The sequence below is a fragment of the Cyrtonyx montezumae genome, unplaced genomic scaffold (assembly GCF_038088225.1).
Source record: "Cyrtonyx montezumae isolate F1298 unplaced genomic scaffold, pur_monq_1.0 scaffold_45, whole genome shotgun sequence".
Lineage (NCBI taxonomy): Eukaryota > Metazoa > Chordata > Aves > Galliformes > Odontophoridae > Cyrtonyx > Cyrtonyx montezumae.
In genome coordinates, this window is record NW_027072051.1 from 335,231 (window position 1) to 351,030 (window position 15,800).

General features: G+C 61.9%; 1 protein-coding gene across 2 annotated transcripts; it reads right to left on the reverse strand.

The window, feature by feature from the left end:
- Positions 1-867: 867 nt before the first annotated feature.
- On the reverse strand, positions 868-6,464 carry PTPN7 (protein tyrosine phosphatase non-receptor type 7). Of its 2 annotated transcripts, XM_065747548.1 has the most exons (10): positions 6,292-6,464; positions 4,981-5,209; positions 4,661-4,844; positions 4,349-4,433; positions 3,881-3,957; positions 3,223-3,360; positions 2,426-2,536; positions 1,911-2,068; positions 1,465-1,578; positions 868-1,213 (listed from the first exon to the last, which is right to left on the reverse strand). In XM_065747548.1, the coding sequence occupies exons 2-10, from the start codon at positions 5,109-5,111 to the stop codon at positions 1,120-1,122; spliced, it is 1,092 nt and encodes a 363-aa protein (XP_065603620.1). In that variant the 5' UTR covers positions 5,112-5,209; positions 6,292-6,464; the 3' UTR covers positions 868-1,119. The 2 variants fall into 2 exon arrangements, with proteins under 2 accessions (XP_065603620.1, XP_065603619.1); XM_065747547.1 differs by lacking the exon at positions 6,292-6,464 and having other exon boundaries at positions 4,661-5,085.
- Between the last annotated feature and the right edge of the window lie 9,336 nt (positions 6,465-15,800).

A 15,800-nucleotide genomic window follows, 5' to 3' on the forward strand; every position in this document is an offset into this window, starting at 1 on the left:
AGCATGGCCTGGAGGAGTGCTCGGGGAATAAAAACAGGGAGGATTGTGAGATACCCAGATAGAGCCGTGGTAATGGCTGATAAGTGCCTTGAACAGATTGAGTGGGTAGAAACTGAGATCGAGAGACAGGAAAACTGCTGAACTGATTGTGATCAGCATCAGAGAGCTCATCTGGCAAAACTCCCAGCCCCAATAGGAAATCTGAGAGGGGTGACAACATCCCCCCCAGCCACGGGTCCCTGTTTGCCTCAGGAAAACCTCTGCACTGCTCCTGCCCTGGCAGCTCTCCTCTTGCTATGCATCTGGGAGCAGGGGACACGTTGCACACCGTGCCTCAGCCTGCTCCGCTCTGCTGCGTTAGCTCAGCACCGCTCTTCCATTCTCTCCCTGAAAATGTAGGAATTGCAGGGAGAGGATGCAGAGGTACTGCGGGGGACACAGAGAGATTCCCTCTCTTCCTGGGCTGCTGACAAGGCAGGAGAGCCACAGAGTCAAGGATGAACCTTTCCTGTTTGCACAGAGAAATAGAAACAACAGAATGGGTGTATTATTTTGCTCTGATTCCAACAAAAAACAAAACCAAACGACCCAAGAACATAAAGCCCCAGCCCCACGTGACAAAGCAGGGCTGCAGTTCGGAGCGCATTGCTCGCAACAGTGCTGACACTCAGGAGTATCCCCTACTTTAAGGCTGGTGGAAGGCGATGGCTGAAGGCAGAGAGGAATGCAGGCTGTGTAACGAAGGCAACCAGCAGTGCTAAACCCTCCAGGCGTGTCTTTAGCAAGCAGAGCATCATGAAGTGTGCTGGGAACAAGGCCTGCGTGTGCCAGCTTCTGCCTGCAGATGATGAGCAGCTGAGGAGGGGCTCTGAGTGCTCCTCGCAGGCAGATCGCTGGGCAGCAGCCCCTCCGTGCAGCTTGCTCTTCTGCACTGTCCTGCCTCATACCCTGTGCAAACCCCAAACCCTGCTTGCCCTGGGGCCACGGTCCCGATGGCTTTGTGCAGCCTCGGGGAGGCTCAGGCTCATGGCTGGGTGCAGCAGGAGCGGGTTCAGCAGTTGCCCCCAGGTTTGGCCCTGGGGGGGTTCAGAGCGAGGCAGCGAGCGGTGGAGCCCGGTGCTAGTGGCCCCCTGCTTCTGGCAGCTGGGATGCGTACAGGGCTAGTGTGTGGTGGAGAAACTGGTACTGCTCACTGGTCTGGATCATCCCGCCTCTGCAAGGGAAATGCTGATGCTCACCAAAACCCCAGCCCCGCTCCCATGGCACAGACACTCCTGTGTCACCCACCCTGTCTGCATGCACCCAGAGCTCCTCAAGGAGTGCTGGGCGTGTTTTCTTTCAGAAACCCTTCCATTTTCTGTCCCAGATCACCTCCATCCCTCCTTGGGATGATCCTCCCCGTGCCCTCCCTCATCCCTCCTGCGCCCAGCAGCATCCTCCAGGGTCACCTGCCCGAGCACCAACCTGTCAACGCGGAGGCGGCACACGATTCCCAGGATGTCCACGTGTCCCTTGTCCCTCAGCTGCTGGCAGCCGATCCTGGTAGCGATGAAGCAGCCCGTCCGGCCGATGCCTGCGCTGCAGGTGGACACGGCTGTGCTCAGCACCCACAGCTCTCCGAGCTGGATGTGCTCCCTGGCTGCTCTGCTGCCCTGATTCATTCCTACACGGATGCAGAGGTCCCAGTCCCAGCTTTCTCAGACTGACCCCATTCTGCCACCACAAGTGGACCTTGCCATGCTGCCAGTCCAGCTGGAACCACTTTGGAAGCACAAAACCAGGCTGTGTCCCTGTCCTCTGCTGGGGATACCTGCTTGGGGTTTGCTGTGCCCTGGGATTTCTGCATGGAGATCGATTGTGGGTGAGTGTGACCCTGAAGTGAGGGACACGGGTGAGGGCTGAGCACTTACCTGCAGTGCACAACGATGGGCCCTGGGCTGGCTGCAGCCTGCAGAGTCTCCTCCACCTTGGACACCAAGTGCAGCAGGGGCTTGGCTGACTCGGGAGTCTGCTGGTCTGGCCAGGAAGGGAAGAGGATATGTCTGACGTGGCGGCATTCACCTTCCAACTTTTCCAGCACAGAAGAAAGAGAAATAAGGATTGTCAGGTGGGGCCGGAGCAAGACGTTCCCATACTGTGTGCCCAGTCTGTGCCCATCTCATCTGCTCTCCTCCTGACTCACTGAGCCTCTGCCAGAGACCCACGGAGCCAGGGACACTTCTGTGTGCTCAGGTGACCTGCTGGGAAGAGTTCTGGTCATGGCCAGGCCCCCTCCAGGGTCTCCATGCTGACACCCCTCTGCCCCCACCCGAGGCTTGTCCTGCACAAGTCTCGCTCCCAGCAAACCTCACTGGGCAGGCAGAGCTCTGCAGACCCCTCCTCCTACAGAGCCTGTGTGTTTCAGGACCCTGCCAGGAGCACCCACCTGGATGGACAGATTCCGGACCACGTACTCTGCACACTCGCTCACCCCCTGCACACGGATGGTGAAGGGGCCATACGTGCCCTCCTTCTCAGGCCAATAGTGGACACATTTCTGCAGGAAGGAAGCAGTGTTGGTGGTTGAAGAGGTGCTCTTGTACGCATTGTGTTGTTGGCTGCCCTTTGCTCATTGCTTTTGGGAGGTTTGGGGAAGTGGACTGATAGAAAGGGAAGGTGAGGAAGGACAGATCCCAATTCCAACACCCGCTTCCCCCACGTCCTGCCATGTGGTTTTCAGCCCTTGGGGAGCTACATCTCTGTCCACCCATGTCCTGCTAGATCCAGGTGAATGGTGCAGGTAAGTACCCTGAGGGATGCTGCAGCAGCCAGGGAGCAAAGGGACGAAAAGTCAGGGCCAGGTGAGAGTGTGTGAGCTCCCCCTGCTTCTGGAGCATGGAGCCAGCAACCCCAGCAAAGTGCAGTGCAGCTGTGCACCTCAGGACACAGCTCCCAGCTGGATCCACATCTGGGAGCTCCCAGGGGCTGCCCTGTTTCTTTTTACCCTATTATTTCTCTGGCAAAGCACATCCAGAGCAAGTGAAATAGATAGAGAAGGGGAGGCTTTGCTGGACGGGGTCAAAGTTGCAGCTCGGGGACTCTTCTCCAAGAAGGTACCCCCTAAGCAAAGCAAAGCAGGGAGAGCTCAGCCCCACATTTGCTCTCACACCATCCCAACAATGTTGTTATTCTCCCTCCCCACCCCCTCCAGGTCGGGGTGCTACGGAGCAGGGACAGCAGTACCTCCTTGCGCTCCTGGAGCTTGGTTATCATGACGATGAGGGGTGCTTCCTCCTGCCACACCATCTCCCAGAAATCAGTCACGGTGTTCAGCATGGGCCCCTGGGTGGCAATGTACTCCCGGGGACGTCCTGCATAGCCCTGCCAAGCACACAGCCCTTCAGGGACAGGGGCACCTGGCCTGCACCTCGGCCCCATAGCACAGCTTGTCCTCTGCAGGGCAGAACCTGAGCTACACTGCCTATTTCCTCCTAAACCTGCCCTTGAAATCCTTCCACAGACCCAACCAGGGGCTGCCAGGAGTCCTCTCCATCCTCCTAGCCCAGCAAACCAGGAGCAAGCCCCGTGTGCTCACAATCCATCCCAGCATCCCCAGGTTATTGCTGTGATGACACCAATGGTCACCTTGGGTCTGGGGACCCCATTGGATGCTGGAGATGAGCCGTGGTTGCCCCTTTTTCCTTTCTTGGGAATTGAAAAAATCCCCCGAGGGGAGAGGCAGGTCCTGGGTGTGTTGGCACCAGGCAGGGGTGCCGTGTTGGCACAGCTTGCTTACTGCACATGGCAGCAGACCAGTGCATGGAGATGAGATGGAGAAGTATCTGGGAGGGATTGCTCTGCTCACCCAGAAATCACAGTGTGGGCAGTGCAGTGCGCTCACCGTGATGTAGTTGGCGTTGATGTAGCCGTCTTCCTCCTGGCTCCCTGCCCTCCTGAGACACACCCGGCTCTCAGGATCTGAAAGGCAGATCAGAGACCTTCAGAGCAGCGCTCTCCTGCAGAGCTCCATGCCGTGCTCGGAGCTGCCCGGCACCAACCCCCCCCCAGCCTTCCCACAGCGCATGGAGAAGACCCAAGCAATTCCTCTGACAATGCCCTCAGCATTTACACCTCTCCCTTGGGATGTGTAGGGCTGCACACAGCCGGGAGTGGCCCAGGCTGAGCTGCGATGTCACGTATGCCCCACGGAGCTCCCCACAAACTGCCCCATTGCCGGGCACACACCCCTGCAAGGTGGCTGCCAGCAGCAGGAACCAGTGCAGCAGGGACAGTGGGACATCCTGGGGACACTCACACCACGCACATCTCCCTGCACATGGGGGAACGTGAGATGAAGGGACACACGTACTGGGGAGGATGGTTTTGTACCGGTCCTTGGAGGCATGTCCGGGGATCTCCAGCTCCTCTGGGCTGATGAAGTTGGGTGGGATTTTCTGCACCGGGGGAGAACAGCTTTGAGGAACCCCCCTCGGTGCTGCGTGTGCCCCCTCACCGGGCACAGCTGGCCCCACAGCGTCACCAGAGCTGACGTGAGCTCCATCCACACCCCAGTGGGGTGGGACACCTCACAGATCAGCACAGGAAGGCTTTCCACGGGCACAAGGAGCGGGCAAACAGGAGATGCCCAATGCCCCCTCCACCCGTGCACCCACCCTCGTACCGAGAACTCCTCCTGGAGCTGTGCCAGGCTCTGGGCACGCTGCTGCAGCTCCTCCATGCTCAGCACGTGGCTGGATGTCCTCAGGAACTGCAGCGTGATATCCCGCGGCGTGCACACGGGCTGGATGGGCTCCACACTGCCCAGCGAGCTCATGTCCAGCACCAGCGACACGTTGGAGCCCCTCCTGCAAACGTGGCCAAGGGTCCCTGCTGAGCCCTGACCGCCCGTGGGCCGGAGGAGGGCACTTCGGGGGTCTGCGCTGTAGGACTGGGCAGCGCAAAGTTTGGGATGTGTGCGCTGCCCAGCCTGGCCACGCTCACCTCTCCTGGAGCCGCACATGCTTCTTTGCAGAGGGACTGGGCTTGTCTGCCTTGTCCATGGCTTTGGTGGCTGCCCGGGCTGTCAGGCTGCTGTTATGAGCTCTGTGGCACACCGAGCAGGCTTGGACCATGCTGCGGCAGCCACGAAGCACTCGCCCTGAAGCACGAGGAGTGGAAGTAGGGGGTCCTCAGCTGCCGAGGGGTCAAGCTGCCATCAGAGGAGAAGCAGCTGGAAAACACAAGGTGGATGAGAGAGATACAGGGAGGCTGGTGAACCCTGTGCTGGGCCAGAGTGAGAAAATCCATAATCAGGTGAAGTGTTTTGGGTCCTCAGTTGCCCTGGCACCAGGGCTCCAGCATCCACGGGTGGCATGGGGAGAGCACCTGTGATACCCCATCAGGAGGAAGGAGCTGTGGGTAGGAGGGGGTGGGCCGGGAGCTCATGAGCTCAATGTGGAGGGCAGCAGCCCCCACAGGGATGAGGCTCAGCGGAGGACACCATGAGGGTCATGGGCAGTTCCCACTGTCTGGACGTCCTGGGATGGAGGGGATGGCCCTGGGACAGCTTCCTCCATCCCACAAGTCTCAGCAACTGTCAAGAGGAAACTGCTCTATCAGAATGGTTGAGCAAAAGGCGATGGGATGGTCGGCTGGAGGAGGCTGCCAGGGCTCCAGCACCAGCAGCCCCGAGCAGCCCCAGCAGGGAGGTGTGGGTGATGCTGGTTCATCTTTGGGCAGAGGTCCCCATGGCACAGCTCAGGGTGGCAAAGCTCCTTCTCCTCCCCAGTTCCTCTGCTAGGAGAGATGGACCCAATGGGATGGGGATGCTGCAGGGTCAGAGCTCCCAGTGGGCACAGAGCAGGGTGTACACGGAGGCTCAGGCACATCCCTGCAGAGAACTGGGAGCAGGCAAAGCTGGGGCTGGGGCAGGGAAGATCACAGCGTGGCCATGGCTGTGAGGGATGGGAACGCAGCGGGGCATGAGACGAAGCACTCATGGTCAATCCTGGATGACCCCACATCTGTCCTCAGTGCCATGGGCACAGCAATAGCTGGGAGCGGCAGGCAGGGACCCCGGCATCACCCAGGAAACACTTGGGAGAGGCCCCAGCCGAGCTCATGGCACGCAGGAGGGCCTTGGGCCGAGCCGCTTCTCCCGGCATCTTCCCCACGAGCATCCCATGTCCCCACATCCCACCTCCCCGCCAGCATCCCTGCGGGGGCACCTGCACTGCCTGCAGCGAGCACACGCGGCAGGGCCCCCTCCGAAGGGACCGTCGGGGCCGCGCCCGCAGCCCGGTCAGTGCCTACCTGCAGCCCCGGGCGCGCGCTCCGTCCCACCCGGCTCAGGGCCGCAGGCGCAGTGCACGTCGGTCTGAAACCGGGGGTTTGAAAGTGTTCAGGAAGCTGCTTATCAAAGGAGCTGCTGCCTCTGCCGCTTCCTCTCCCTCCTTCTCCCCCACCCTGCCTGCCGCCCACACCCATACCGGCCACATCTCCGCAGCTCAGCTCCGCCGGGCAGCCCGCAGCCCCAGCCCGCTCCCCACCGAAGCCCCTCAGTGCCTGCCGTCGTGGCCCTGCAGCCCCCAGAGCCCGGGGCTGCTCCGTGGGCATCGCCGCTCGGGGTCCTCTGTGCCCCACCGCAGCCCGGCACGGAGAGACGGCAGGGAGCTGCGAGCACATCCTCACGGTGACAGCAGCACAGGGACCCGGGACGCGGCCCCGAGCCGTGCCACCTCCCTGCATCCCCGCATCCCACACCGCTCCCACTGTGGGGTGTGAAACGTCGTCTCGTTCCCGTATCAACGTGCTCAGCAGCCGTGTGGGTGCCACCGCACTCTGTCTGCGGGGCAGGGAACGTCTGCGGGGCGTTTCGCTGAGGGTCCAGCTCACGCTGAGCAGGGTCTGCCCTTGGGGCACCGCACATCCTTCCTGCGATGCCCCCTGACGCTCGCTGCCTCCCGCCGTGTCCCTGCTGCTCTTCCTGTTTGTCACTGCCCGGCTCCGTGCACAGACACCGCACGCCCCGCTTCCTTCCTCTTCTTCCCCCACCCTGCAGCATCCCCCGCTGCTCCCCTGCTCTGGGACGCCGTGGCCCCAATGTCATCTGCCTCTGCCCCCCCCGTCACGCTGCCTGGGGCCGCTCCACAGCTGCAGGATTGGAGCTGCCCAGTCCCATTGCTTGGTGTGGCAGACAAGGGCCACCACCATCTGTGTCTCACAAGCAGGTGACAGGATCACAGCAGGCCCTGCAGGCATGGGGTCAGGCTGAGGAACTGAGCCAACCTTATGCTGAGTGTAAGAACTCAGCTGGAGGGGCCTAAAGGCAGCCCAGCATGGGCAGGGAACTGCACTGCCCTTCCCTCCTGCCCTCCATCCTCCCATTTCAGAGCATGGGACCGCCAGTGGTCCTACAGGAAGGAGCTGCTGGGGCTGGGGGACCTGCGGGGATGGAGGGTAAAGGATAAAGGAGGGAGGATGAAGCATGAAGGATGGGGTGGGCCCCGTGGGGTCACAGCTGTGCCTTGTCCCATCATCCCTTCCTGCCTCACACAGGAACCCTGCTGCATCCCCATGTCCTGACTCGCTGTACCCTGTCCCCTGGAGCAGCCATCCTCACTGCATCCCCAGTGCACAGCAAAGAGCAGCGTGGGGAGCACACCGTTCCGACATGCTCCTTCGTGCTGAGGAATGGTGATAGCGACTGCTGATAGAAGAACAGACCCAAAGGAAAGGGATGAGGCTGTTACCACATCACCACCCCTGGTGAGGCCCTCAGTGTGCCAGGCACGGGTTAGGGTCAGGGGTAGGGTCAGGGGTAGGGCCAGGGGTAGGGCCAGGGTTCAGCTGTCCCCTCTGGATATCTGTACCAATAATGCTTTAGGGTCATGAGTTGGGTTCCCCCCCAGACAGCTTCTTTTCCCATCTCTGCCCCTCAGATTGAACACCCCACACCCCCCAGCCCCTCTGAGGAGCGCAGCGGCCCCAAAGTCACCACCACAGGTGACAGTGCAGGCACTGCTCCAGAACACAGAGTTCTGATGGTGCCCCACAGCCGCACTCCCCGGGGTCACCCCCCGCACCACGCTCTGCTCTCACCAGGCCTCCACCATCTTTGTGCCTGGTGCTCACGCAGGGCTCCTGCTGGCACACTTCGGAGCTCAGGATGTCCCGCGGGCTCTTGGAAGCGTTCCCACCTCCTTTCTGCCGAAGCATCGCTCCTGAGCGTGAAGGTGAAGCGTCCGCCTCGGGATCCAGCAGCCCCCGCTGGCAGGGCTGATCCGCTCCCAGCAGGAGCCCGTGGGGCCGCGCGGTCACCCCGCAGAGCAGCGCAGCATCGGGGGCTCAGCGTCACGCACCCGGGGACGGCACCCGGCGGCTGAGCCGAGCGCTCCGCAGATCGCCGTTCCCGGAGCAGTTTCCTCCGCGTGAGCGCATTCCCAAGGACAGCCCCAGGCACTCAGCACCGCGCTGCGTGGACGGCCCCACTGCGGGCACTGAGCCCCCCCCGCCGCTCCGCTCCCAGCCCGGACCCACGCACGTCCCCTGCACGGGGCTGCGAGCGCTCCGTGTCCTTCCCGCTGCTCGCGGGGACGCAGCCTGCCGGCGCGGGCTTTGCTCCTGCCGCTGCCCGGCTCTGCCTGGAAGTGCTGTTTAATTTTTTTAAGGTATCTGCAGCTGAACTTGCCAACCCGGCACTACTGCTCCTCTCCTCAAGGAGAAGCAGGAGGACGGCTTTTCGCACGGATTTCTCTGCGCTGATTGTTTCTCCTTCTGAGCAGAACTACTTTTTGTTCCCTACATCTCTCGCAAACAAGCTGAGCTGCATTCCGACTTCACAGAGAGAGAGCAGAAGTAAAGCAGTGACCCATCGGGCCCGTGTGCGTGGGTCTGGCTGCAATGCTGCCGGGGGTCAATGGGGCTGCGTGGGCACAGGGCAGCCCCTGCAGAGGCGTCCTCCTGCTGTGGAGTTGCTTTATATCAGCACTGTTTATCCCTCTCCCATTAGGGACCAAGCTCTCGGGTTGAGCATCCTGTGATGCACAGCGGTGATCAGATCCGGGCACCTGAGCCCTCCCTGTGCTGCAGCCCCCGGGGGGGGGGCACGGAGCACGGTGACCTCTCGTTGGGTGCAGGGGCCGTTATCAATAACAGGAAACCAAGTTGTCAGGAGGGGCAGGAGGGAGAGAGAGACCCGGGGAGAGAGGAAGCGGTTAGGAGCAGCCACTTCCATGTGTGCTGCAGGGCGGCCCACGCAGCGCTGGGCTGGGGGAGCAGCACTGCCGTCCCAGCTCCGTGTGTCCTGGGACCAGTGGTGACAGAGCTGCTCACAGACAGCACACGGAGCCCTCCGACCCCACGATAACAGAGAGAGAGAAAAAAGCAAACCAGGGGTAGTTAAAAATAGCCAACGTCCGGTGCACAGAGGAGCAGTGAGCCAAGCAGATGCTGACTTTGGCACTCCGTGGGGCTCAGCTTCTGAACCTGGCTGAAAAACAGTGCATGTGTGACACTGAGTGCGCTGAGCCCCATGAGGGGCTGTCCAACAGTGCCATAGGGTGCAGGAGACCCACGAGTGTGGCTCCTCCAGCTCTCTGCTGCTGACGTGTCCTTCCCTCCGTGCAGATTTTGCACATCTCACCCCAGTGCCTCTTCCTCTTTCCTTGGGCAGGCTGCAGAGCTGGCTCCCAATGGATCTTTGAGTTAAGACCACACTTTCCAGATCTTTGCATGCTGTTCTCCTGCTCTCTTTTAAGTGTCAGAGCGGGTGGGTTGCCATTAGTGAGGCTGCCCTGGGAGTGCTGGGTCTGCTGCTGGGCCCTGGAGAACCTCGGCACACTGGAAAGAGTGCAATGGAGGGACACCATGGTGGTCAAGGATGAGAACATCTCTGCTGAGAGGAGAGACTGAGACAGATGGGGCTGCTCCACCTGGAGTAGAGGAAGCTCAGGATCCCATCCATGAAGGGATGCAGGGGGGGGCAGAGGGCCCAGCAGCAGTGCAGGAGGCACTGGGCACAGTGGGAGCCCGGGGGGGCCCTTCTGACCATCAGGAGCACTGCACAGGGACCTGAGGGGCTGTGGGGTCTCCTGCTCAGAGATCTTCACACCCACCTGGACACGGGGCTGTGCACAGCTCTGGGTGCCCGTGCCAAACTGAGGTGTAGGAGTCCCTGTTCAGTGCAGTGGGACCGGATGGGTTTTAAAAGCCCATTCCAACTGAAACGATTCTGTGATGGCTGTGATCCTGCCTGGCAGGGCACACCCTGCGCGCAGACAGACTGTGTGCAAAGCAGACAAATCCTCAAGTCCCCAGTCCTACTTTGAGGTGCCAGCACCCCTCTGTCTGGTTGTCACCAAAACACACTGATCTGCCCCCAGAGGAGCTCCCTGCATTGCTGTGCACTGCACCGGGGATGTGCTGATGCAGCCAGAGGGCAGCAACGCTGTGAACGCGCTGTCTGCAGCACGCAGCTCCTCCAGCACGCAGCCCGGGCACGCCTGACACTGCGTGGGCCTCTAGGAAGCTGTTTTGTTTGGTGTTTTCTGGCCTCAGGAAACGTGGAAGCTGTGCACTGCTCCCTCTGCCCCCACACCTCAGCTCTGGTTTATGGGAGACCCTATTAATGGGCCCTGTTAGTATGGAGTGATGGAGAGCAGTGTGGGGAAGGGGCTGCCCTTCTGTGGCTCAGAGCCCCTCGGTGTGCTGGGACTCTGCTCTGCAGCTCCGGGACAACGTAGAGCAGAGCTGCTGGGGGAGGGGGGCAGCAGCAAGGCCACCTCAGCTTTGAATTTTGGTTTGAATGGTTTGAATTTGGGGTGGTCCTATGTGGAGTCACAGCAGATGGAGTCAGTGATGTTCGTGGGATATCCTGTGGTTCTGTGATTTGGTGGTTGTATGATTTTATCTGTGATTGTATGATTCAGTGATTCCAAGGTTCTGTGTTTCTGAGATCGCTGCCCCACCTGCTGACCTTGCAGCCTCGTAGGTCCAAAGCTGGGCTTGGCCAAGGCAGCACCATGATCAGGGCATGTTTTCACCCCAAGGAGAAGAGCACAATGCAGTCTGCTGCTGCAGCTCTCGCTGATCCCAGAGCTCTTTCTGTGCCAGACACGCAGCAGCTCTGCTCCCCCGTGGGGGCTGTGGGCTGAGCTCTGCACGGACAAGTCCTCTGCCCCAGTGGAGCTGGAGGAGCTGCTTAAAAAACAGGAAACCATCTGACCAGGAAAAAGCAGCAAGACGCTCCCTTACTCCGCAGTGTTTGTTGTTTTAGGCTCTCCCAGCCAAGCAGGACAGCTGATCACCCTGAGTCTTGGAGCAGCCCTGGACCCACGGCCGCAGTGCCCACAGGACAGGCAGGACAGCGTGGCTTCATGGCCCAGATGCCAAACCTCCTGCTCACGAGAGCCACCCCAGCATCCCTCCCACTGCCCTCCCTCCCCTCCAGCAGCGCAGCAGCTCTGAGCAGCCCCACGCACAGAGGGTGAGCTGAGGCAGGGCAGCTGCATCAGCTCAGAGGTGAGAATAGCTCTTGCCAGAGCTCTGGACAGGGCCCAGCTCTCCATCATGGCACCTGGAAGATCTCCAAGTCCCATGGACCCTCCGTGCCCCTACACCAGCCTTAGAGCCATAGAATGGCTTGAGAAGGGACCTCTAAAGCTCTTCAGGTCCAACTCCCTGTGATGAACAGACACCTGCAGCTCCATCAGGGCGATCAGTCCCAAGTCACCTCCATGGACACTCCTCTGGGGCCACCAAATCAGAGCAGAGCTCCGCGTTGCTCTGCAGGGCCCATGGATGGTCCCACCAGCCTGAGTGGAGCAGCTCGGACTGAAGGGTCAGGGACCACACACCACACATGTGGGAGAAGGCAGCCAGCAGGGGACGGCGGTTCTGCGTCCCTGTGCCAACACTTCACCCCTGCTCCAGAATTGCAGCACCCAACCAGGGCTGAGGCAGAGCTGCCAGCAAAGCCTTCAGCAATCGCCAGCAGCGTGCCCAAGAAATGACCCAAAGAGCAGCAGCTGGGGAGCAGAGAGCAGAGTGCCTCTGCCCGTGGGGTGGGTAATGGTGCTGGATGGGGAGGGCCGGTGGTGCTGGCATTGCTGCCAGAGAGAAGAGGGAAAGCAGCCAGGGAACAAGATGGGACATGGCCATGCCTTCACCCTGAGCTGCTCCTGCCCGCGGGCACGGAGGATGGGGAGCGCCCGTGTTTACTCCTGCAAGAAAAAAAGAGAGACCTTTCTCCCCAAAACAAATCCTTCAGTGTGCCAATACCGCCGTCCTTCAGGTTTGTTCCTACACAGGACTGGAACCCAAGGGCCGCTTTCATTTTGAGGTGTTTCAGTTCATTTGGAAGCTGCGCTGCTTTCTGAATTTGGAGCCTGTGTTTTCTGCCAGCAGCAGTGCCCAAGGCCTCCTCACATCCCTCCTGTGCAGGCAGGCTGCTTTGGATGCAGCCGGTGCTGCTGGCCCTCTCCTTCATCTCTGCAGAGATTTTACCAAGCTGGGGAAGGAAGAAACTCGCTGCTCCCATGTGGGGCTGAGCCAGGCGGACCTGTGGGCAGAGGGAGAAGAGCCCCAAGATGTGAACTGTGGGCGGTGGGTTCGGCTGTGGCCGCGGGGACACTGTCCGTGTGCTCAGGGCCCTCACATCTCCTCCTGCAAAGCTCATCACAGCCCACAGATATCTCCAGGGATGGAGCACGGCCTTGGATGCCTGCCCTGGCTCCACTGCGGCCTCAGGACAGCCCCCATCTCTCTTCAGTGGCAACACAACGGGATGCTCGCAGTCCCCAAAGCTCCCATCACAGCATCCCCCTCCACCCACGGTGCTCACGGGGCAGGGGGCTGTGAGCCATGCCCAGCCCTCTCCCCCTCCCCGCATCCCTTCCCTCCCATGGTGTGCAGACCCCTGAGCCGTGGGGCTGCTGGAACCATCTCCATCGCACTGATCCCTTCCCCGTGGCATCCCGCGGCCGCGGGGCGAGCCCAGGCGGGCCTTCCCCTGGACCAGCCCAGACAGGAGCGTCAGAGCTGTGCACACGTGGGAGCAGACAGCAAGCGAGTGGCAGCGCGCTGAGAGCACCGCGCACGGGGACGGGTGCGGAGCGCGCCGGGGACACCACCGACAGAGGTACGGGTGCCACTCCTCTCCCCATCTCCTTCCCCGGGTGAAGCTGGGATGCGTGCGTTGGGAACGGGGCGTGAATGCTCCCATGCTTTATGGCGCAGCACGGGCAAACTCTTGCCCTGGGGTGGGCTGCAGTGGACGGGGCAGCTCCTGTATGTGTGCCAGCGATGTTACACGAGGGGAAATGTGTGCCTTGGGTTCCCTGCATGTCAAGTGCAGGGTGCTGTGAGCTGCTCACAGCAGTGCCAGCAGCGCATTCCTGGCTCCGTGGGTGCAGGGGCCCTGGCAGCACCGCCCTCCAGCTCCGCGTGCCAGGGTGGGAGCAGAGCCCCACGGGGTTCCTGGTGATGGGCTGAGGGGGTTCAGGGGGCTGAGCGGGTGCTGCCGTTGATGGAGGCTGCTCCGAGCCCTCCCTGTGCCTCAGCCAGGGGAAGAGGACTGAGTCTGCTCAGCCTCAGCAGTCACCCACACCCCAGGAGGGCAGAGCAGGTCTGCCCGGCTCTGCCGGCTTGCTGGGCGTGCTCTGAGTCACCCGCAGCCCTGCTCTCCCCAGCTGGGTTAATGCTCACAGGCATCCCAGGTGCTGCCGCCAGGTCCCTTGTGTCACCAGCAGCAGTCGGGAGGGTGCAAAGCATTGCCCTACATGGGACTTGCTGCTCAGAGTCCCAGCCCTGCAGCGTGTGAACCTCACAGACGGAGAGATCCCAGCAGCACCTGCATCCCCCGCAGGGATGCACCCTGTTCCCCTTGTTCCTCCCTCGCGGGCAGTGCTCAGTGCTTGGAGTTGGCAGCGGGGAGAAATCATGGCCTGGGGCAGCCCACAGTGCTCGAGGGCATGAGGAGAGACAGTGTCTGGAGGGACTGGGAGCAGAGGGATGCTGTGAGGGCTGGAGGCAGCATGGGAGCCCCAGAGCTGCTCCCAGCCCGGCTGCAGCAGCACTGATATCCGTAGCGTGGGGTGATGCAGGGTGCTGCTGCAAGGTGTCCCCCCCAGGAACCCACAGGTGTGCAGCAGTGCTGTGTGACAGCTTTGCTCGTGGTGCAGGGCTGGGCCACAGCTGTGCCCTGCTGTACTGAGACCTCTGCGGGTGATGGGCTGTGTCCCTTGGGGTGGTGTGGCAGCCCACGTGCTGAAACCCAGCACTGACCCTCCCGTGCCCAGATCTGGGGACTTTGTCACCTTGCAGACCCTGTGGCATGGAGTAGCATGGTGCCTCAAACCTTCCTACTCACCTCACCCCCATCCTCCCTCCTGCTGCTGCTTCCCGTCAGCACAGGGACCTCGCAGGGACGAGCCCCGTGCCGCCAGCGCCGTTCCCAGGGCACAAAGGGCACAGAACTGAAAGGACTGCACCATTCCAGCGCTGGGTGTCCCCATCCCCCCCTCGCGGTCGCCTTCGCCGCTTCACGGAAAATGTGATGACTCGGCAGCCCCCGAGTTTCCAGGCCTGCTTCCAGCCGCTGGGTGGAGAAACCTTCTGCAGTTGTTTTTGGGTCTGGAACAGCCACAGGCTCCGCCGTCGGGGGGGACCTCACAGGGGCTGTGCCATCCCCCGCCGGCAGCGTCTCCCTCTGCGGTGGCACAGCGGCACTGGGGCGGCCACGCAGAGGGCAGTGCTGGCACACCACGAGCAGCTCGTCCTGCAGCACGGGCGGCTGCCGAGCCCCGTGGCGCCGGGGATGGGGCCTGGGTTTGGCACCCAGCAGTGCTCCGGGCTGCCCCGCACCGCAGGCACAGCTCTGGGGTGCAGTCAGTGGGGGGGGGATGGACGTGTCCCTCCGGGGTCAGATAGCTGCTTTGTTCCAGTCCCTTGCAGGGGCTTTTCCACATCTTTGCCAGGCGCTGGGGAACGATCTTGTTCTCATGGGCCCCATCAGACAGAGGTCCAACTCCGTGGTGGATGGAATCCTCTGCCCCATGGGATCACATCCTGACAGCTCGGGCGGCAGAGAGGCGCAGCCTGAATAGCTGCTGTCAGTGACCACGCAGTCTGCAGGGACACACTCCCACGGCCACACAGACTGCGCCGGTGTTAGGGATGGACGGCTGAGCCTCTTCCAGCACCGTCCCAGATCTGTGTCGCTGATGTGAAGCCGATGGCATCTCTGCAGTGAATCAGAGCTGGCACACGGCCACGCGTTGCATGGCACACAGCACAGCCCCGCACATGGCCGGGGGCACGGCGTGCCCCCCACACCGGCGCTGCAGTGCAGCTCCTGCAGCTGCTCGGGCCCCGCAGGAGGACACGCGTCCCCCACTCGGCAGAACCAGAGCTCCCCTCCTCCATCCGTGCACACGCGGCTAAAGGGGGCACGGGGCGCAGAGCTCCGCGCACCCACGCGTGTGCCAATGCCCCCCAGCGCCGGGGCTGCGCTCCCCCCTTCTCCGGGGGCCGGTTCGGGCACTCCCTCCCATCTTTGAGCCGCCATCCGTCCCGTCCTGTCTCCTCCCCTCTCCGCACCAAATCCCACAGCTCCGCAGCACTCCTTCCGATGGCCAAACGGCGCTGCAGCCGCGCGGAGCCCCCCCCGGCCGCCCCCCAAAAAGCCGCTCCCCGCCCGCAGCGCTCGGGGACATCTGCGGCGTCACCGCGGGGGGACGCGGAGCCACGGGAACCATAGCAAATGCGCTCAGCGAGGGGCACACGGCCGCGGTGGACTTCTCCCAGCGCTGGGACGGCGGGCT

Bases quoted from the DNA above. Each gene is read 5' to 3' on its own strand.
- PTPN7 (XM_065747547.1), bottom strand. From the start codon at position 4,999: ATGTGCGGCTCCAGGAGAGGTGAGCGTGGCCAGGCTGGGCAGCGCACA. The intron at 4,434-4,660 runs GTACGAGGGTGG...CCCCCGGTGCAG, and splicing joins AGCTCCAGGAGGAGTTCTCG to AAAATCCCACCCAACTTCAT. The intron at 2,537-3,222 runs GTACTGCTGTCC...TCCTTCCTGCAG, and splicing joins AGCTCCAGGAGCGCAAGGAG to AAATGTGTCCACTATTGGCC.